Here is a 23,209-nt window from a genome sequence, read left to right on the forward strand (position 1 = left end):
GAGCGATTGCGTGACAAGTAATGAACAAAACTTGTCTTAGCTCAAGTAATCGTCGGCACGAATAGCTTTTATTTATCGCTGTCACTGACAACTTTGAAATCGAAATTGTATGAAATGCAATGTCATTACTATGCAAACATGCTTCATTGCATTTCGGCATAGTCATTGTCTTGGAAGGTGGCGGTGACAGTTTTACTGCGCTTCGATTGTTTGTCTGAGCTTTGGGTTTCTGGTGCTGTCAATGTAACATGGGTGTCCTTTTTTTATTATGCTGGCAACAAATGGATAGTAGGACTCAAATTGTCTTTCGCTGAATGTTTTTCTGTTTCCAAATCCGTGCACACTTGTTCCTGCAGTGAATCCGTTGGAACGCTTTGCATTTTTGCCAACATTGTGATCTTCCTCTGAAAAAGCGATAGAACTGAACCCAGGCAGCAAATTCAGCCATGTTTACATTCAACGTCTACAGACGTTGAATCAATGTAAACATGGCTGATTTTTGCTGTATGGGATTAAACTTACGGTTGTCAAAACGCATCAGTCTTATGCAGAGCGACGAAAAGAGTCTCGATAGCACATTTATTACTAGCACATTTTACATAACGATATTTTAAGTTTAAATATAGCCTACCGTACCTAAATTTAAATACCTAAATATAGCTACTTTTAGGCACGGGTTAGTTGTATGTACGCTTAACTTCTAGTTTCCCACTTGCAATATGATGCCATCTAGATGAGTTTTTGAGTCAACTGCCATAGCCTACTGCGTTCTATGGGCTGTTTGCGATTAATAGGCGGGTTGGGTGAAGAAGCCCAAAATAAGCAGTCCATTTGTGGATTAAAACGAATAACTGGGTGTGACATGTCAGTAGGCTAATAAAAGTTTCAACAGATAGTTTTTAGCTTACCTTTTTTATGTTCACAGTTAAACTTCATGTCGTAATGCGTCATAAAGTTGTGCTTGGTCGGTTTGTTTTCAAGATAATGTTTGTTATTGGAGGAAAATCCTGAATTTTCCTTTCTTGCGTTTGGACTAACATCAGTGATAAGCACTGGAGATGATTGTTTTCCTCGATACCACGCTTGCGTCAACCTGTAAAGTAGGAATAAGAACAACATTTCAGTTCAAGCTGAGTAAGCAATTAACCTCCAGGAAAAACCTCATGGGGCTTAAAGTGAATATATATTTTTTTTGAGCTTGAAATCTTGTAGATTTTATTGGTAGACCACAGGGATATAAAAATTTTCAAGAAAAAGTTTAATAATAATAATTAACTTACAAAGTTTTGGGTAATAAACGTTTAAGGTTTCACATAACCATTAAAATTAAGGGTCAGAATAGTTTATGCTTTCTTAATAGGCCTACAAGCAATAGCCTACTTTTAGTAGCCTACTTCAAATTACTGGAAGAAAGTAAGACATGTGATTTAATCAAAAAGTTATTCTGCTTCGGATGGTTTTTTTAAAACAATAGGCTAGGACTGACCAAAAGGTCCACTTAAACATCCTTTATAAAACTATCAACTTAATTTGTTATTAGGCCTAAACTTTGATTTACGATAATTTTCTTGGGCCGTTTGTCATGTTGACAAACTCGCAAGGATTCGCCTTAGATGTTCTTTTTGCCACTAGAGGGGGCACGTCATCTAAATGAGTGAAAGCATCCTTTGGCACTCGGCATACATATCGCGGTCGTGCAATTTCATTGGTGTATCCTGAAAAAGCAAAACGTTGTAAGCTAAATTTGTAGGCTAAGTCAAATCACCTGAAGTAAAAAAAATGTACCGCCGCGATGTCGGCTACATCAACTTACATTTATGATCTCGGCTTTTGACCATTTTCGACAATCTTTGCCGGACAAAGAAATGTTTTAGACTTATATTTGTAACCGGCCCTACGTCAAAAGCTTCTACAAGTATGCGAAACTACCAGGAATAACCTACCAAGGCTTTGTCAGTCCGAGGATAAAGATTCAAAACCAATCAACCAATTCTATTGCAGGCGATGTATTCCAAGGGGTGAAAGCATCATTTATGCACTTTGGAGTGCGTGAAAAAAACGCCCATCGAGAACACACGGCAGCGCATTTTGGCCGCTTCACTTTTGTGTGCCATTACGAAGATACAGTTTCTTGGATAGGCTTATGAAATGTCCAGTAGCGTTGACAGTGGGGTCTAGGGCCTAGAGGTACTTTTGAACCCGAGTCTGGAAGTATTACAGGAGTCTGTAATCTTTTAAAGGGGCTCAGAAACTTTAGGAAACTACTGCATTCTGCATATTCTTTGGATATGCTGCGTTTTTCTAAGAAGTGTCTTTATATGAAGCTCAGGGATCCCATTGGTACCGGGCCCAAATTATTATCTGAACGGCCTGGGGATGTGGCATTGATTATCATGACGTCCTTAATGCGTCACTCTTGTCCCACAACTACACTCAACTTGTGTGAAACACCGTAAATCAGGGCTACTCAACTGGCGACCGCGGTCCGAATCCGGACCTTCTGGGTGTTGAAGGTGGACCTCTGGCTTCTGGAAGAATAACCTCATTGCCACATTTTAGGGCCTCTTTAAACAGATTTCCATTAAGAAAAGCAACTTTTTGTGATTATCCAGGGAGCTGGAGGCTTCGCCCCCAGACCCCCCAACGCTTTGCCGTCTTCTGTGATGTGCGATCCACACACCTACACTATAAAGAAACACAATACATTTTTTCCTTTTTTATTTCTTTGTTTGTGTCAGACAAAAATCCAAGTCGTGTTACATACTACCTGAAAAGTGTTTCGGTGCTCGTAGGCTACTGGTTGTTTAATTTTCGTGGTTGCTTATGAAATATTCACCGGACCGCAAAAATATTCAACTTGTCAAAATGGACCTTTGCTAACATTAGTTGAGTAGCCCTGCCGTAAACAATGAAATACGCTGCTGTCCCCTTCTGAATAGGTAGGCATATGGGTTGGATGTTCTGTCGGGTCACAACTAATACCTTTTAAAAGTGGTAGGCCAACTAAATCTTATTTCTGCCTGGCACTCAGCAAAGGAGTGGATTCAGGAAAATATTGTACTCGGATGCACAGACACTGTCTGCTTTGTAAAAAGCGATATAAAACAACACATATCTGGGATGGATACCACGCTATAATTATATCAAAGACACATAGGCTGTTAACCTGTTATTATTAAAGTCGCAACACACATACATTGATGAAAACGCAGGCATTAATCAAAATTTTGATAGGTTATATTGGGATAAATGACTTTTGGTAATTCGTTTATGACTTTAGATGTATGGTCACAGCGGTAAACCATAATCTCTTCTTGGGAAAATTTTAACATAAAGTTCCCGAATCCGTTCGTCTGTATATAATGACCGAAGAAACACACACTTGAACTTCTTTTCAAACAGTGTATTTCTGTAAAATTAGCCCACGGCTACCGAAAACGAGGGGGTGCAACGCCTTACACCACTGAAAAACTGTCACTACAGAACAGATTACTTGGATAAAAGACGGAACCTTTGTCCAGCTAGCAAGCACTAAGCCAACAGTTAAATGTGCGGCCAACTTTCAAACAATCATTTTACGAATGACCAGAATAGATAGCAATATCTCAAATTCACGTATGCAGTACTGTGACGCAATAATGAAAGACAATTATGAAGTCATTCCAACAGGTGTTTAAAGCTGATGTAATATTTCCTGTTTAAACAGGCCCAAACAAGTCCAAACAAGTTTGACACAAGTCTATGAACGATGGTGCAATTTTGGCACATTTTCTAGCAACTTCCATGACGTAATATTCAGTAGACTTGAACGGTTTTATATGACGTTTGATTTGTACAGAGATTGGCCGTAACATAGCGGCCCCTAGTTATGACAGTCTAACATGGCATAACTAAAAAAGAATTGAAGGACAATCGTGAGCCAATGAATAAAACACACGATACACAAATTTTTTGAATCACTCACGTTTAAGTTAATACGCAAATACAAAGGGCATGCAAAGAATGAACAGCAATAAGAATAAACACGACGATACATGAAATTGGTACCATAGGTACACGCTAAAATGACGCTATATACAATAGTTGCGATAATAACCGACTGTTCCGGGCTCAGACAAGGGTCGGCCACCGCAGACAAAACCAGGCTCAAACCCTAACACTTAGGTGTTCTTTACGGGGGCGAGGCACGAAATATCCCTCAACACGTAGTCTACTTTTACTTTCCCCGTACTCTCATCATAGTTGCAGACGGCAACTTTGGCTCTACGAACCACAGGCTTCCCTTTCCTAATTTGTGGAACTACCTCATGCACCCTCCCAAGTTGATACTTCCCACGTTTACCAATGTCTTGGAGAGAACCTACCACTACAAGTTGACCAGGCTCCAAATTCTCGGCCATTTTTAGCCATTTTTTCCGGCCCTGAAGACCTGGCAAGTAAAAATCGATCCATTTACTCCAAAACTGCTGAGAAAGTGACAAATTGAACCGATAATCCCTTCTTAATTGGTCACGATCATGTGGTTGCCCAACAGCACAGTATGGGTCTAAGTATGGGGTCAAAAGTGAGGCAGGGGTGATGACAGTAAAATCCCTAGGGTCGTCACTCAAAGGTACCAAAGGGCGTTCGTTCACGATCCGAACGGCACTGCCTGTGTACGTAAGCAGTTCAATAAAATTGGGCTTACGAATTGAAGAGTCCAAAATGTGAAAAAAGTATTTGGTCACATCAGCCATGAAACCAAATCTTTCAAGCCGAAATCTAGCCAAGACATCTGCCAGAGGGTTTAACAAGTCAGACAAGTCAGGGCAAGAAGACATTACATCATTTACACAAGTTCCTCGAAATTCAGATTGTTTTAAAGCCTTCTTCCTTAAAGCAGCAGCTCTATCTGACGCCAACACAAATTTGTTAGGTAAATCAATATCTTCCTTCAACGGAACAGGTATCTCAAATCGACCATCTTTCAACTCAATATTCGGTTCGACAAGTTCTCTAGCCAAAATATCATTGCGAGACAATTCACAGGTTTCATTTTGCAAAGTCAAATCCTGAATGACTTTATTCAGGTCTGCTATTTCCATATCACGAGACTCAATTTTACGCTGAAAGCCAGAGATGACATCCGACTCTGAAGACGTCTGCACTCTGCACACTTTAGCAACGCTTTCAACTAAGGGTGACTTACCACCACAAGCCAACCAACCGAGAGGAGTGAGTAAAGCATGCGGTTCACTGCGATTTTCACCAACACGTTCTTCTTTTGCCAACATCAAATAAGCGTTGTCATTGCCAATCAGTACATCTACAGTACTACAATCATTCAAATGAAACATATTCACGTCATGAAAATGACGGAAACCACTTAAATCTTGTTTATGAGGTAAAGTTTTAACATCGTCAGCCCAAGCTGGGTTAACCACCGAGGTTATATCACAAAACAGTTCATCAGTCTCTAACGACTGGATGTTGAGTTTAACAAGGTCAGCACAAGTAGGTTTCTGACCAGCCAGAGTATCTATTTTAAACGACGCTTTATCATACGGTTTAAGACCAAGTTCGCACACCAAGTCACTCGAAACAAAGGTCAACTGCGAACCAGGATCATGCTGACAATACACCAACTTCGATTTGCCAGTCATTGGATTCAAAACACGAGCAGCAGTAACGCGGTTAAAGGCTGCTTTAACATTTCCAATCTTAACATTACGCACAGGAACTCTGGCACCAGCATCATCTTTACCGACCGAATCCAGAGAATCACGTGACGTCACATAAAAATCATGCAGAAGAAAATAGTGTTTCCTATCGTTGGTAGGTCCACACTTACGACAGTTATTTGCATGATTACAGTCTCTAACCATATGCTGGCGCAAACAATTCAAGCATTTGCCAGCTTTCACAATGACATCTCTCCGATCTTTAGGTGTCAAGCGCAAAAATTCTTTACAATTAGACAAAAAATGATATTCAACTTGACCACGTGACGAACAACAAAAACACGCCGGTATGTCACTATGTCTGGCCACACCGCCGCGCGGTGCGCCAACAGCAGTCGAGTACTGCGAACTCCCTGAAATCACATTATCATGGGGTTTTACCGACGTCTGCCTAACCGGACATGAAGGCAATTTTCCTTTGCCAAACTTTTTAAAATGCTGCGACTCACCAGAATCGCCCATTAGCATAATGCTAAAATCAGTCGACTTGCGCGTTTCCTCCCGTACTACAAAATCAAACAAACTCTGAAAGGTAGGTTCCTCAGTGCTACCATACTGATCACCTAAAAAGTCAAGATAACGCTGCTTAGCGTCAAACGGGAGTCGCTTAGCCAAATCCAAAACAAAACGTCCTTCTAATTTATCACGCTGACCATAAGCTTTCGCGTAAAGCAAACACTGCGACAATTCATCTTTAAACTCTTTCAAATCACTGGAAGAGATAGAAGTCAATTTGCTACCATAGCGATACTTTCTAATTTCTGGTTCTGCGAAAAGACCTCCACGAACCCCAAAACGTTGGGACAAGCGAGCTAACGACATTTCTATCCTGTCTTCCTCTGACAAGCCAGGAGTGTCAGAAACCAAATTAGCAATCGTTTGTGCAGCTGTTCTAACACAAGCTGCTTGCAACAAAGTCAAACGAGTTCCCTTAAAGGGCGAAGCTGCCATCAAGGCCATAACACGATTTTTAAAGAAGACAAATGGCATATTATTACCATCGTAACCAATCAAGGCCGCCTTATCGAAGAACGTCCTACTATTTTGGTATTCAAAAAAGCAATCCTGCTGTTGAGAACTCGATTTAGCGGGAGAAGACAAGCTATATCCCTTAATGGGCTGAGTGGGCTCAGTCACATGCACAGCCCGATCACGATCCTCACATACGTTAAAATCAGGAGACACGATACGCCTCTCACAACCACCCAAATTACGTGTAGCTGGGCGATCAAAAACTAGCGGCGCTGAAAACTGTGAAGGGGGCAAAGCATTACTGCTAATGGCGGCCCCGTGACCTGTACGCTCTGGGGGAGGAGTTCGGTTGTAATTTGCAGACCTTGGCTCTACAGCCTTCGGAAGATCCTTAGCCGCGGCCCCGAGACCTCCTGAAACAGCTGGAAAACATGTGGATTGTACAGGTCCACTTACGGATTGAACAGGCGTGTGGAAAAGGTTAGGTAAATTAAACTGTGATTGATGTTCACTTCTGGAATGCCTAGAAGAGCCCTTCCTAGAGCTACGCCGGGAGCCCAACTCAGAACGATATTCAGCTAAAACTACCTCTTTACGTTGTTCGGCCCTCAACTGAGCGTCTTTGAGTGCGAACTCAGCAGCTCTAGCTTCGGCTCTCGCGGCGGCCTCAGCAGCTCTCGCTTCGGCCTCAGCAGCTCTCGCGTCGGCCTCAGCTCTCGCGGCAGCCTCAGCTCGTATGGCCTCAGCTCGTATGGCCTCAGCTCGTATGGCCTCAGCTCTTGCGGCAGCCTCTGCTCGTGCGGCAGCCTCAGCTCGTATGGCTTCAGCTCTTGCGATGGCCTCAGCAGCTCTTGCTTCGGCCTCAGCTTGGATCTGGAGCTCCTCTCGTCTTAACTGTAGGTTAATTTGTGCAACTATCCGTGACGAGCTCTCAGACATCCTAGTGCTTACATTTGAGGCGCTATCCTCAGGATGTATGTCAGCATCCAACCTATCTGACAACTCACTTTCTTTTTGTTCGAAGTTATTTTTTAACGAGTTAAATTCGGGATCTACCCTATCACGAAGTTCTGCCAAGATTGCAGAGTTAACAATTTTACTCAAAAGAGCATGGAAATGCCGTAATTCCTCTTCTAAAGTAGATAACTTAGATCTAAAAATTAACAGTTCCTGCTTATCACTCAAAGAACCTAGGGCTACAGAAAGTTTCCCAATTTGAGTCAAAATATCCCGTCTAAGATGCCGGGCCTCTCGAACTGACTTAGCCTCATCGTTAATGGGTCCCTCCCCAGAATGGCCTGCCCGACCGCAAAGAACATCATCAGGCTTAAACTCAGTCGAGTCGACGGCGGTCGAGTCCCTGTCACCACCGAGTGTAGACATATTAAATGTTAGGGCTAAATTTAACAATTAAAAAATTAAGTTACACAAACACACAAAATTACAGTAGTTATAAAAAACTTAACTGCAAAGACCGTAAAAAATACAAAAAAGAATTTAAATGCACGATACCGTAGCTGTACGAGTATGTGAAGTCCAAACGTCCACAAAACTTGCTTGGATTCTTCCACTTGAATCTTCAAGCACAGATGGATTGCCTTTAATCTTCTTTCTTGCCAATAAATGTCAAAGTTATTTTTCTTCTGTACCAAACTGAGAAGAAATGTCTTTACTTTTTAGCTTAAAGTTCTTCAGTTGCCTACCGAGAAGAAATGTCTTTAATTTTCTTTACTTCTTTAGACTACCAACCAATAAGATCTTCTTTTATTATTTCTTTGCTTCTAAGTGCTTCTTAGCCTACCAACTACAAACTTCGTCTTTTATTTTTTTTATGCCTTCAAGTGCTTCTTGGCCTACCAGCTAACAAAATCGTCTTTTATTTTTTATGGTCACAGCGGTAAACCATAATCTCTTCTTGGGAAAATTTTAACATAAAGTTCCCGAATCCGTTCGTCTGTATATAATGACCGAAGAAACACACACTTGAACTTCTTTTCAAACAGTGTATTTCTGTAAAATTAGCCCACGGCTACCGAAAACGAGGGGGTGCAACGCCTTACACCACTGAAAAACTGTCACTACACAACAGATTACTTGGATAAAAGACGGAACCTTTGTCCAGCTAGCAAGCACTAAGCCAACAGTTAAATGTGCGGCCAACTTTCAAACAATCATTTTACGAATGACCAGAATAGATAGCAATATCTCAAATTCACGTATGCAGTACTGTGACGCAATAATGAAAGACAATTATGAAGTCATTCCAACAGGTGTTTAAAGCTGATGTAATATTTCCTGTTTAAACAGGCCCAAACAAGTCCAAACAAGTTTGACACAAGTCTATGAACGATGGTGCAATTTTGGCACATTTTCTAGCAACTTCTATGACGTAATATTCAGTAGACTTGAACGGTTTTATATGACGTTTGATTTGTACAGAGATTGGCCGTAACAATGTATAAGCTGCTTTTTGAAACGGTTTGTATTACCTTAATTTTTATGTTGTTTATACGTTATTTAATTACAAATTGAAATTGGCCCACCGTCATTTCTTTGTGCTCTAGGGCAAACACCACTGTTCATTTCAGCTCCTGTGCTATGTGACCAAGGCATATAATTTGTCTTGTGGTGAGTTATTTCAGTTTGCCTGACAAATAATAACAAATTGACGTTTACTGAAAAGTTTGGGTGTTCATCAGGACAATTATCATTTCTAGCACTAGTTGCTACGTTCATCTGATGAAATTGAAAGTAAAACTAACAACAAACAAGATGGTTTATTGCTTCACTGACGTTTCGCGCACCATGACAATGCGCATCCTCAGAGCGATTAACATACGTTTATTAAATTTACCAAAACATCACTTGGGCCGACAACTCACTATGTAGGCTACGTAGGCCAATTAATTTCTGCATGTATCAGCCACAATAAATATAGCCTTATTGTAATGCACTAGTTTTGATGAAAAAGTTGTATCGTTGAAACTCAATTGCTCATAAGTAACTAGGAAGCATCAGCATGGCAACGCTTTCCAGTAACGGATAACAAAAGCAGTTTGTACTCCATGCGACGACTTTAGACTTATTTGTTATTTCGGTTATACATTGTTTGCGTAACCTAGGCTACATTATTTGGCTCCACAAAATACAGTCTCCTGATACTAAGTTCGGAACAGGTGTTCTTAATTTTCTGTTATAGCTATGCCCTTGCTCGGAAGGCAAGTTTTACTTTCAGTTTCCAGGCAGGTTTGTTTAATCCAATCGGTTACTTTTCAGTCCCTGCCTATCGTGGAGCTAAACGAAGTCAGAAAATAAAAACTACGCTTACTGGGTCAAAGTGCAATGTCAAAATAGATATTTGTCATTAATGGTCTACCTGTCTGAAATTTCACCTCCATAAGGGGCTTTTGGAAGATATTGTATCGGATCTTCGGGGTGATAGTGAGTAAATCCAGATGGCTGCATCTTACCAACACTCTGAAAACGTAAAAAGGCTCATTTAAATTGAGGTTGGAAAGAAGAAAATACTTTTAGCTAAAACACGTTTCCGGATTTTTTTCACCAAGCGCTTTATCCAGTTTCGATATCTATCAGTATGAATTAGTGGTGCGGTAGCCTACTCACCGTACTGATGAGCCCAGACTCGTGGGCAAAACGCGTGTCTATCGCTGTCAATTCTCGCTACGCTCGACTGGCGAGAAACATTTATAGCCTAAGTATGACGTTATTTCACGTAGTAGGCTACCTATCGATAATGCTCAATGCAGTTTTATTTTTTATTTTTATAATTAAAGTGAAAACCTTGTTTGCTTTAGTAGGGATCTATTCTTGATAAACTCGAGGAAAAGACAGAAGCGATAAAAAGCAAATGTTAAGAGGTGCGAGGAATCAAAATTAGATGCTAAGAAAGGAGGAATCGGCTCGGCCGTGACAAGTTTGGAAAAATTTATAAAAAAAATGTTGAAAAATTTAAGAAAGAAACGTGTTATCGAATTAAAAAAAAAAATACCGCTTGCGATGTCGGTTTGCTTTTTGTATTAGATGGTAGGCTATAAGTCACAAGACATTTATTCGTCACGTTAAAGGCCGAGTCGTTTCTCGGTTTTATCTATTTGTTCGCTCAAGTCATCACATTAAGAAGCCTACCTTCAAATGCGTATCCATCTGAGCACTGGGTTCTCCTTTATAGCTTTTACTTATTTCGGTCGCCAGATTCATAGAACCGCTGTCCAAGTGAGGAACTCTTTTAACTTGCAATCTTTCAATAAAGCTCATAGTTTTAGTTTATCAAGTAATAAAGAAATGAAAAAGTATCTTCTGAATAGTGTCAAACCGCAGGTGGCTACATCAGCGGCAAGTTGTAAATATAGACTATGACTTTTGGAACCCTTTAGTCTAGTTAGTCCACAACTCGACATGTTTCTGTCAAGTTTTATTGCAAATTTACAATAGATGTCCAGTAGTCCTGTTCAAAAATCAGACATTTTCAATTTTTTTAGCTTCCCGCATTGTTTCCATGATTTTGACCATGAAAACTTCGAAAATGACAACCATTTTACTCTCAGATGATGGGATACCCTGCCTCAAGTAGCCTAAAAATTTCCATTTTTGCCAAAATCACCCATGCTTGACCTGTTAAGCCATGATTCTGACGGTGGCAAGTCTTTATTTCAATTGAGAACACTTTCATCCAATGCCTTACTGATACACTGTAGCTCACAAGCATAGACAGCTTAAATAGAAGGACTAGTATATCTGCTATGCTCGGTATTTGGAACTTGGGTCCCAAATCCAAACTTGGGTCCTTCTAAAATGTGGTATAAATTATTCATAAAACTTTGCTTTTGATGCCTGTTACAGGGTTTTGGGGGGCGAGGATTCCATTTATCACACTTGTTTTGTTCTAAAATATCAATAAAAGGTCTTTTGAAGCTTATTAGTCGCAAAAATATTACAAGTTTGGCAAAAATGGGTGTTTTTTTTACTTAAGTCAATGGAACAAGAATTTGAATTAACATTCAGTAAGTTATACGCTTAAAACGTATAAGATTTAAAACTGCAAACTGGTTCGAGGTACATCAATGACATCAGCCTAGGCCCTAGGCCCTAGGCTATATCAGAGCAGATGAGTTACGTAGCCTATATTCAATAAAGTTATTCGTCAGCTGTGAGCTAATTTAATGCCTTTTTTTTTAAAACAGTGTAACTGCATGTTACTGGCCTAATTAAATAGAAAGTTTCTCTCTCCTGCACAAGCAAGTCGCTTTTATCCAGAACAAATCCTTTCAAAAGAATATTGGACATCCGTCATGCAAGCTGCTTTATTTCTAGCCATTGGGCTATTGATATAAGCTAAAATTTGGCTTACGTGAATTCGACAGCAGTGAAAGTTCTACTTCTCAAACATGTGATGTACTGAATAAACAAAATGAACTGTTGAAAGTTTGTGTATCATCAGTCCACCCGGTTCAAATTCTGAAGAAATGGTGAATCAATTGCATCATCGTAGAAATTTTCAATTCCTGACAAATAAGATCGAATTTTGTGTTCTAAATATCCAACCAGAAAAACAATCTTGTGTTTGATAGAGCCATTATAAGCAATGAGCTCTTCAGTGTCAGCAATATTCAGAAAATCATCGTCAATATGAATGTGGGGTAGAATCATTCAAAAGAGAAGAAGGTTCTTGGTTTCAGCAGCTGCCTTAATGTCTACATTATTAATAGCCTACAGAAATTACCGCCACTACGTTGTCTGGCTTAGCCAAAGAACTTTTCAAGCGCTTCATCAGCAAACACACCAGGTAGGACATGACTGGAATTATACTCCCTCAGCTATAACTGTGCGGCCTGAATGTTGGTTCTTGTTGACACAACAAATATAGCCTATCTGCAGTTGTTTTCGTGTCTTTTCATTCAATTATGACCACCTGTCCAGGCTCAAGGGGACACCATGTCAAAATTTTTACAAAGCTTTTTAAAACTAGTCTAGTCCTTTATCCACGGCTGATGACACTCATCCTGCATGTTCATAGCAGAATAGCTATCCTTGACATTTATCATGTAGAACCAGTCACTGATGAGCTTCACAAAAATGATAGTGCCATCCATGGACTTCTAAATAGTAGCATCTGGACTGGAAACTCAGTGGGCAACATGAGGCCAAACAGTTGGTACAACAGTTGGCCAACAGTGGGCCAACAGGGTTAGTTACTTGGCTGTTGGCCCACTGTTGGCCAACTGTTGTACCAACTGTTTGGCCTCATGTTGCCCACTGAGTTTCCAGTCCAGATGCTACTATTTAGAAGTCCATGTGCCATCACTACAAAATCGAGTAGCTTTTTCAAAGTGAAAAGGGAAGCCACAGTCTTTTCGTGAAAAATCTGTCAAACAAAAGGAACACTTTTTTTCCGCAAAGGCTTGGGGTAGGCCTATACAGCTAGTGTGTATGTGACCTTTGTTAAACGGATACTGTTTTACGATCTTCATTGTAGAGTGCTTCAATATCACGCCAGCGTGCAAGATGCATTTTCGCCTCTTTCATGAAAGAGAGTTCTTTATTGTGCTCAGTTGCAATTTGTAAAAAGCGTTGCAATTATTTGCAATTCACATTTCTTTGTCATGCTTTCGACGGTTTCAAACTTCGTTACGCTGCTGACTAACTTCTTAATTGAACTGTTTTATCACAAACCATTTATTTGTGCTGCAATTCATTCGCAAACATTGCTTGCTCGTTAACTGCAATTGTTGTGGATATTTTCAATAGATTTAGCAACAGTTAGCCATAGTAGCCTACAGTAAGTCATAGTCATGTATGAGCAATTTGCGTAAATTACGCATACTAGTCTTAAGATTTTGGGACCCAAGTTTAAAAACCCGAGATTGCGAGTTACGAGTCCTTCTATTTAAGGTGTCTATGCTCACAAGTGAAAATCAGCTTTTGGATATTTGGCATCACTTTGAGAAGTTTGACGGGAATAAGAAGATTAAGAAGCAGCATTTAGCGTCACCAGTGGTGAAAAGGCATTTTGCTTACTTCAGGCAACCTGTACAGTGTACAGTACACATTTTTTAAAATTTCTCAATGAGTTTAGTCTGACAGAAAAAGATTTCACATTTACACAAATATTTTCAGATTCACACATTTTGACAATGACGTCATAAAAGTCATAATGACGTCATTCTGAAATTTTAAACTTTAGATTTTAAACAAATATAATTTTAAGGCCTAAACCTGTGCAAATAGGGTTTGTGTCGCATGTCATCTTCCACTGTAAGGGCTCTAGTTCTGTAAACCGTTTTACTTGTTGGGTTTGAAACTGGGGAACCTTGAGTGAACCCAGATGTGTTACGTATTGCTCTGAAAAAAAAAACTGGTTTACTTGTTGATTGTTTTTTCATTAAATCATCATGAAATTACATTAAAGCTACTGGACAAAAGTCTGGTGTAACCTTTTACAACTTTTCAGCTTGTTGTGTTCTTTCTTGAAAGTCTTGCGCTTTTTCAACTTTAAGTAACTTAGAGACTACAAAAGGCGAATGTCACGTTTTATGATGTTGAAAGAAATATAAAAACCACACTGGCTATAGTTTCAAGATTTATCATCAAATGACACTTATGTTATAAAACAAAAACAGTTCAATAATGTTGGCTGATACATGACCTCAAATCAGTTTTCTAAATTATTTGTAAAAGTTCACAAATGATAACGCTTCGGCAAGCTGGTAATAAAAAGTCTTGACTATATTTTTGTGTTACCTGAGTGGCAATTCGTCTTTTCCATCTGAATCGCAATAGGGTCTGTTGTGTTTGGTGTACGAACTGACATAGTTATCTCGCAACATTCGTCCCATTTGAACGTTGTCATGCTCGTCCAAGGAAGGTGCATAATACACTCCAGGCCTGTAAAAAAAGTTTATTTTTTCAACAGAACCACTTTTGTTAATTAACTCATTTTGAGTGCATATCAATTAAATATAATTGTTATAGTGGCTCTAAGGATTGTTTTTTGGGACACCAAACAAATTAACAAAAATGTAAAATTAAACTAAACCAACAAGTTAAAAAGTTTGTATTTAAAATTTACAACAAAAGCTTGCCTGAAATTTGCAAGATATCCTGTCCCTTTGCATTTTCCTTTTCGTTCAACAAATCCCTTTTTCCCATAATTAGACGAATAACAAGTTGTATAGAAATTTAACTTGTCAATTTCTGCTCCATAGCTTGACTTCGTCACATAATTTGCTGGACCAACACGCAACCTACCCATAGTGATCGTTCAAATGAAGTTTTTCTATACAAGAGTCTTTCTGCCGTTGCAAATTCAATACCGTAACGAATACTTTTTAGCCAATTCTTGCCGGTTCAAATGTCCGTTTACGCAACAAGCCTCTTCTATTCTGTCATATGACCTTGCTTAAGGTGTAATAATAAAGGCAAAGCTAGGGGATGGGTTGTGGCAAGAAACTGAATAGGCTATACAATATACATTTATTCTTTCGCAGATAGTCAAGTCAATTTATTTTGTTTCAATAGCGCCACATATAAACAAACAAGCAGAGATGTACGTATACGCCGCAAATTGTTTACGCTAACGCTTGCGGCCACATTTTTGGATAGTTTGCGCTTGAAGCTACGCTGCAAAGTTTTCGCGGTTTTTTAGCGCATAGCGTCAACGCATACTTTTTAATGTTTTTTTTTTCGCTACAACACGCCAATACCTTCCAGCGCTGCAGTTGAAAGAATGTTTTCAATGGGCAAAGACATGTTGAAACCAAAACAGAGCAAAATGTCAGATGAACACTTTCAGATGCTTGTGTTTCTTCGTGGAAATTCAAAATAAAACTTGTTTGTTTTGAGTGGTTTATAACGTGTGAATGTTTGGCACCTAGCAAACAAAATGAGTTTACGCTAGTGTATGCGCTGACGCCGCCAACTTTTTTACAAGTTACGTTGACGCATACGGCGTATGGTTTTTCCAACGTTTGCGTTTACGCTGACGGCGTCAATATTTTTTGTATGCGCGTACATCAGTGCAAACAAGCAGAGTAAATAAAAGTAAAAACAATGCATTGTAAGTTACAGCTCTTGGTTGACATTGTAAGTTGCAAACTTTATCTAAAAAAGTAAATAGCACCTATGTTTTTTTTTTATTACACTTAATTATATTTCGCTTTTTATTATTTTATTGATTGAGTTTCGCATTATTTTGTTTTTCTGAATTCATATGATCACACTGAACCGGTTTTACGTAACTTTTTGCCTCGCTGAGTCATTTCTTTGTGACATCACAATTTCAATTCGTTAATTGTCTTAAGACTTGCTAATTTAATAATATTTATTTGCATCAGACAAAGCTATCCATATCCAAAACAACGAAAGAATACACAAACTGCAAATGTACAAATTAAAAGTTTGAGAAACTTTTTCACAATTTGAATTTGGTAAAGTTTAAATCGCTCTTGTTGCAAGTGTTAGCCTAATAACTTAATAAAATTGTATGCACATTTTTGCTTTTTTGTAAGACAGAGGGAAACTGAAAAACAAACTGAAAAAATAAAGGAGTAGGCTAGGCCAGCGTTTCTTAATCAAGTGAATGGTTCACCCCAAGGTGAATAATTTTTTTGCAGGGGGGAATAAGGGTGGACCGTCGGAAATGGATGATAGCTTGCGAGCAGGGCGGATATTCCGGGTGTTCAACCTGTTCAGTAAACAAGTGAGAATTTCCAAAAACAAAATCATTTCTAAGTTTTTCATTTTTGAATCTAAACCAATTGTTTTTTATAAATTTCAATATTTTTTGTTGTTTGATTCTTTTATAAATTTCAAAAACTAATTTTTTGATGCTTTAGTCTTTTTAGACTATTACGTGTTCTTGAAAGCGAAACCAACCGACATCTTTGAAGTATGTTAGCTTCATATTAGGCCACCATTGTCCAGGTGATGCCCGAAATAAACAATGAGTTGATCTTAACAAAAATCGAAACAACCTAAATGCTTTTGAAGTCTCTCAAAGCAAAAGTTTAGGAAACTTGTCACCAATCATTAGTTAAACTACCATTCAACGTTTTATAGGCAGAGAAAACTTTTTCTCGAACCGTAGAAAATTTCATTGTCAGATCACCGCTTCAATGCGTGATGGAAATCTACAGATAAATCTGCATCAGGCATTGCAGAGTGCAAAAAACAGTGTTGCAGAACGCGTTTTCGAATATTAAATTCTCATCAGTGCAACTACGTTTATGAACGCAATAACAACGGTTAAATTTAAACTCAATACAATACATTACAAACATTATAAGGACATATTCTCAGTGTTCAATTGAATATTAATTCGAGAAAAAGTTTCGAGAAAAAGTTCGAGAAAAAGTTTTCTCTGCCTATAAAACGTTGAATGGTAGTTTAACTAATGATTTCTGAAAGTTCCTTGGTTTCATGTTATCTGAATTGTCACCAATTGGATTTCTTCTTTGTGTAATAAAGTTAAATCTCTCTTGCACTTGCAAGTGTTAATTGTAATTGTAGGATTATTTTCTCAGAAAAAGGGGTTTATTTTTCTATCTCGCTTCTGGGTTTGGTGGCTGTGCAATTTTAAGATAGTGGTTACGCTGTTTTATCAATGTAAGCCTATATTATAAACTTTGGGTTTTGCCATCTTTCCCTTTCGTTAGTGTCAAATTCGTATGTTTACTTAGCCCAGTGGTTCTTAACCTTTGCTAACATGCCGAACCCTTACGCTAATCTGCAAGCTTTCGTTGAACCCCAAATTTTCGCTGAGTCACAAAAACAAAAATCTACCACATTTAATAGTAATACATTAGTGTACTGTATCAATGAGACTTCTGTTGTTGTTTTTCTGACACCAACAGTGAGATTCGAGACTTTATCTCGAAAACAGCCATTCTCATGTCATTTTCGCATGCAAGCCGGTTTCGTTTTTTTGCTTAACATCTACCAGAATAGAAAACGCATGCTCGCATAAATAAGTGGTTACGAATGGCATGAGAACTTCAATGGTTAACTTTTGTAATAAGAGGATAACTTTCCATTTGTTTGCACCAAAACGCTTGAAGATTTGTTGTGTTGAAGTTTCTTTTTTGCATCTCGCTTTCTTGAAGCTCGATAATGTCATCCAAGTAGCGTAGGCTATGGACTGTTTATATCTGCTGTTGTAGCATCATAATTAAGCAAATGGGTGACGTATCCATGCTAGGTATTACGTTTGTTCAGGAAAGCAGTTTTGAAATAAATTTTGCAACTTCTGCAAATGCTCAGTAAACACTGCAACTTCGCCATTAATTATTGTATCGGAACTATTTAATACCTCGTCCAGACGTGAAAAGTTGGCGAAGTTGTTATTGTCAATCGCTGTCATCACAACTGCAATTTCCTCTAAAAAGCACTCATTTGCTCTTCAGCTTCTATTACATTTTTACCATTCAAACACATTTTTATCGTCAAACACACAGATGTTTATTTACCATCACGTAAGCCGCAATCAAGTTTCGGCTGGACACTATTTTCCAAAAATATTCGCTGATATACCATTCAGTATTGCATGTGTTAATGTTTCAGAGGACGTTCGCCCCGAACCCCTGAAACAGCTTCGTCGAACCCCTGGGGTTCGATCGAACCCTGGTTAAGAACCACTGACTTAGCCGTTGTGTAGCTTACATGTTTGCGCCAGCAGCAAAAATAAAATTGAATTGGTTAGATTATGGCTCAATCAGGATGGTATTTATTAAGCCCTAGGCATTTATTAAAATTGCATGGCATTTTTGGTAATATCAACAAATAGTTTACCAAATAGCTTTGACATGTTTTTTTTTTCAATTTTCGTCTTAGTTTGCACGTTGCACCCATATTTCATAATTATGTAGCCTATGGCGTAGGCCTAATAACAAATTGTTGCAATGATTTTACGTACGTTTGTTGTTCCTTTATTACCGGTATATGTCATGTATTTTGCAATGCTTTGCCTTTGGCTGCTAAAAGAAAAAAGTTTTAACGCGTAGATCAATTTTGATTCGTTCTAAAAATTGCTATTTTCAAAAACAGTTAAAACTAAAAAGCGCAAAATTAGAGCAAGCGAGATTGTCTAAAATCCACATTACAACATGCAAAAATAAATTCAAATTGTGTGGGCGTTATTGAAGCAAATTCACTCAGAAAAAGCAAGTCAAACAGTTCAACTTCGCAAAAGTCAGCACCAAGAAAAACCATTCAATGTAACGTAGCAACCAAACGATACAAAGCAGACGTTACACTGCACACTTTGCATTGCATCGAATTTCTCATTACTCTCTTTCCACATGGTTGGTTGGTTTTGAATATCCTCGGACTGACAAAGCCTTGATAGGTTATTTTTGGTAGCTTCGCATACTTGTAGAGTCAGGGGTGCACAACCTTTTTGCTATTGCCGGCCGCATTCAGATTAATTCTAAAAAGCACGGCCGCTAGGAGTTTTAAATGATTTTTTTTGAATTTGAGTTATTTAAGAAAAGAATTTATTCGTTAATATCCACTAAACTTATCATACTTATACCTAATAGTGCCATGAAATATCAAAAACTTTTTGAAATAAATTTCTTCCGTCTGCGCCATTGCAACTAGTGACTCCCTTGATTTTGCATACGAGCAGATAAAATTGCTAAGTTGGGAACCTCGCGAGATACAGTTTTAGTTGAGACTCCAGGTTTTCGTCGAACAATCGCGTTCGGTAGGCTACTCGTTTTTCAGGTAGGCCTATTTCATTTGTTAAAAGGCAGACTCCCACCCTAAGTGCTTCCGAAAAGAACAAGAGTTTCTCTTGCCAATTCTCGCAACATTGGATAATCAAGTGCACTTTTCCACATTTTCGACACAGATTTTCTTCGACTCGCCTTATAATTTTGCGTAGGCTAATTGTGTGACATAGCCTACGACGACGAAAATGCTGCTTTGCATTATATCTTTAACAGTTTTAACTACTTGACTCCATAATCTAACCTACAGTTGTACAATGCATTGTTTTGACAATTACATTTACTCTGCTTGTTTGTTAATATATGGTGCTGTTGAAAGTTGGAACAAAATAAATTAACTTCACTTGACTTATAATATTTTCCTTGTTTGGCCTTTTTTTTTACAATGTATTGGAAAAAAGCTTCGCTGGGCGGTTAAGTTTGAACGACGATTGCTCGTTTGGTAGATAAAATATAAATCTGAAACTTTTCAGGTGCATAAAGCAAGACATACTTTTTCCATTTGCAAAAGATTAATAATTTTATTGTAAAAATTAAATTGCTGAGAATCGGTACAAGTTGGTGAAGTTTAAGTTATCACAAGATAAAGCTAGTATTGTGCTTGCATTTAATTGATTCGGGTAGATATATAATTGTACTTTCCAACGATGGCAAAATTGTTAAAATCCGAGCAGAAACGATAAAACTACAGCAAGTTTTATGGAAGCACTATTTACCGATCACAGCAAACAGGGGGTGGCGTAGGCTATAGCCTACTGAATAAGGATCGATTCGCCTTTACAATGCATTGGAAAAAACTGTCGCCGAGCGGCTACGTTTGAACGACGATTGCCCGTTTTATAGATAAGACATAAACCTGAAACTTTCCAGGTGCATATAAGCAAGACATATTCTTTTAGTTTTCAAAGATTTAATGATTTTATTGTAAAAATTAAGTTGCTGAGAATCGTTACAAGTTGGTGAAGTTTAAGTTATCACAAGATAAAGCTAGTACGGTACTTATTTTGTGCTACTGTTTAATTCAGTGGCGTAGCCAAGGAGGGGGGGGTTGGGGGTTACAACCCCCCCCCTTTGGCACGCGTGTGACGTCACGATACTGAGAATGATGCTTTCAGTCTAAAAAAATTGCTTAGTTGTAAACAAAATTGCATTAAAAGAGCAAGTTTTGCCAATACCAAACATCTTAGCCAGGAATTAGCAACAAGAAAATATAGAAACTTAGCTTTATTTCCGAAAAATGCCGAAGAAAACATGATCTTATCCTTTTGTTATGCCACCAGAAACCACCATTTTATAGGGATATTCGTAACCACATTTTTGTTGAAAATGCTCTCAGAATGCACCAAATTCAAAGTAATTTTTCAAAATTTTCTGGGGGAGGCCCCCCAGACCTCCCGCCGTTGGGTCGTCGAAACCCCCCCTTCCAAAATTCCTGGCTACGCTAATGGTTTAATTCAGGGGTCACCAAATGGCGGCCCGCGGGCCGCATGCGGCCCGCCACGCTGTATCGCTGCGGCCAGCGGAAGGTATCAGCGTACAAGTATAACCAAAAATACTTTTCTTGAGGAGTTAAAGAGCACGAAGGCAAAAAATACTTTCCGGGAAGTATATTTTCGCACTGCATACGATTCCACCGACAGGGCCGTTGACAGGATTTCTCGGGCCCGGTACCAATTTATTTTCGGGCCCCCTTCATGCACAATGTTATGAATATAAAGGTTGTGTACAAACTTTTATTGATGTGTTGTTATAATGAGGATGACATATGCCGTTCAAAGTAGAAAATTAAGAGGAATATCATTTATATATATATTATTATATTTTCAAAGATTTGTTGCATCCACGAATTTCCCCAACTGCGCAATTACGCTTTAGGAATTTCTTCGTAAATCGCGAAATCCTTGCTCTCAATCACGATCTTCGTCGGTATGTTTAAAATTGTTGGAGTTTGGTTTTGGTTTGAATGTTTATCCTCGGACTGACTACGCCTTGATAAATTATTCCTGGTAGTTTCGAATACTCGTAGAGGCTCTTGACGCACGGCCGGTTACCAAGATTGGCAGAGTGAAGTTTCCAATTGTTGAAGTGTTGTTGCCGGGGAATTATTCCATCCATTAGGTGCTGTTGAATGGAGAGCAGTCCTGAAATGCGTTGCTCAAGCGCACACCCCGAGAGTCGAACCAGCGCCGTGTGATCTTGAGCCGGGCGCGTATCCGCTGAGCTAACGGGGCGGACAATCGGCTGAACTTAATTCTTTGTAAAGTAGACGCAAGTAGCTATAAGTGATTACCACCAAAATATATATATTCAGAATTAAAGAGTGGGTAAAGAAAAATATTTCGTGTTTTTGAGAAAAAAATTGTGGTTAGGGAAATCACTATACCCGGAAAGGGCCCGGTACTTTACCATCTGACGGCTGAAGTGGCTGTTTTAACCTCTGATGGCAATTCCTTTAGATCTGATTATATTAAGATCTTGATAATGTTTGAAGTCGCGGGGATTCTTTTAAATCCGGGCCCCCTAAATATTCCGGGCCCGGGTCCAAAAGTACCACCTAGACCCCCTGTCAACGCCCCTGTCCACCGACCTACCAATCAGATTATAGTTGTACGTGGGGGTTGCTTGAAGTTATTCCAATGCGATGTCCAGCCACACTGTTCCAGAGGTTGATTAAAACGTCTGTTTTCGAATTTCGAAATTGTCTGTGAGCATAGGGTTGCTTATTTTAAGTTTGCAAATGTCATGTAAACACTAGTGTGCGTTTCACCGTTATTTTGTTTTACGAGCAGTGTTCTCTTTATGCAAGATTTGTTGAAAAACTAGGTCGGTGTGCCAACTCAATTTATAATAAATTGGCAAAATATTATATATGAATTTAAAGACTTTTTCTGATTGTATTATGAAAATATTTAGCTTAGTACTGCAAACTGTTTTTTTTTTTAAAGAAACATGGAACGCTTCACGATTTTTCTTGTCATCCTTGCGCAGGGGCAGGGCCGGATTTAGCTGATGGGGGGCCCGGGGCACTTTTAGATCGGGGGGCCCCCGTGCAAAAAAATTTTTCAAGCCTACGGCGCGAAAAACCATCTCTACGTCTACAGTAGCATCAGTCCAGTACTGCACAGCATTTTGCAGAAACTTTAAAGGCCAAAAGGAAAAAAATAACACAAAATCACATTTTTTTCCACATAAGGGGGCCCTTCAAAAGTCGGGGGGCCCGGGGCAACTGCCCCCTCTGCCTCCCCCTAAATCCGGGCCTGCGCAGGGGCCATGCTAATCTTCTCTCTTTCGTTCCAATTTTAGTATATGTACTGCCAAAGCAAGTCCTGCAAAATGTTAATCAACAATTCTTGCCACGCTGATAAGCACCGCAAGTGACAGTTGTCAATAATCAAAGAAAGACGGTTTATAGACTCTCACAAAAAGAATGAAAACCAGCTCATTGCTTTTTTAGAGGGAAGACTGTTCAAGAATTACGATAGAATTACAATTTTTCGGTGATTTCCACAAGCGTTTGTGTCATGGTTGCCTGGTTTCTTTTTCCCTGTTATTGGAGCCTATTTTTCGCTGATATGTTTGCAGGTCACTATTGTTGCCTATATTGCGATGTGTCAAACATTTCCTTGTTTACTGAAATTGCTAATTGCAAAATATCTTTTGTGAAGCGAAGTGACAACTCCACTCTTGCTTGGCGATGAATATTCTGATTTTTTTTGTTTGTCGTATCCAGGTTTACACCTGGTAGTTGAAGATTTAGATTAAGTGGACGGGAAG

At 39.0% G+C, this 23,209-nt stretch overlaps 1 protein-coding gene and 2 pseudogenes across 1 annotated transcript; all 3 read right to left on the minus strand.

Annotated features, from left to right (window-relative positions):
• Window positions 1-52: 52 nt before the first annotated feature.
• On the minus strand, window positions 53-15,014 carry LOC145767009 (stabilizer of axonemal microtubules 4-like). The gene is made up of 9 exons (XM_082578737.1): window positions 14,792-15,014; window positions 14,451-14,594; window positions 13,926-14,051; window positions 10,839-10,950; window positions 10,069-10,169; window positions 9,236-9,339; window positions 1,559-1,715; window positions 909-1,093; window positions 53-404 (listed from the first exon to the last, which is right to left on the minus strand). Exons 1-9 carry the CDS (start codon window positions 14,959-14,961, stop codon window positions 193-195), a joined length of 1,311 nt encoding a protein of 436 aa, XP_082434863.1. The 5' UTR covers window positions 14,962-15,014; the 3' UTR covers window positions 53-192.
• LOC145765938 (uncharacterized) lies at window positions 11,865-12,754 on the minus strand (annotated as a pseudogene).
• Window positions 15,015-22,693: 7,679 nt separating the features above from the next.
• LOC145767683 (U6 spliceosomal RNA) lies at window positions 22,694-22,762 on the minus strand (annotated as a pseudogene).
• Window positions 22,763-23,209: the final 447 nt, after the last annotated feature.

The sequence above is a fragment of the Aplidium turbinatum genome, chromosome 3, assembly GCF_918807975.1.
Source record: "Aplidium turbinatum chromosome 3, kaAplTurb1.1, whole genome shotgun sequence".
Classification (NCBI taxonomy): Eukaryota; Metazoa; Chordata; class Ascidiacea; order Aplousobranchia; family Polyclinidae; genus Aplidium; species Aplidium turbinatum.

What these genes read in the sequence shown, in the direction of transcription:
- LOC145767009 (XM_082578737.1), bottom strand. Translation starts at nt 14,961, where the DNA reads ATGGGTAGGTTGCGTGTTGGTCCAGCAAATTATGTGACGAAGTCAAGC. An exon ending in AAAGACGAATTGCCACTCAG is followed by an intron (nt 14,052 to 14,450) that starts GTAACACAAAAA and finishes TTTTTTTTTCAG; the next exon opens with AGCAATACGTAACACATCTG. An exon ending in CACAAACCCTATTTGCACAG is followed by an intron (nt 10,951 to 13,925) that starts GTTTAGGCCTTA and finishes CTTTATTGAAAG; the next exon opens with ATTGCAAGTTAAAAGAGTTC.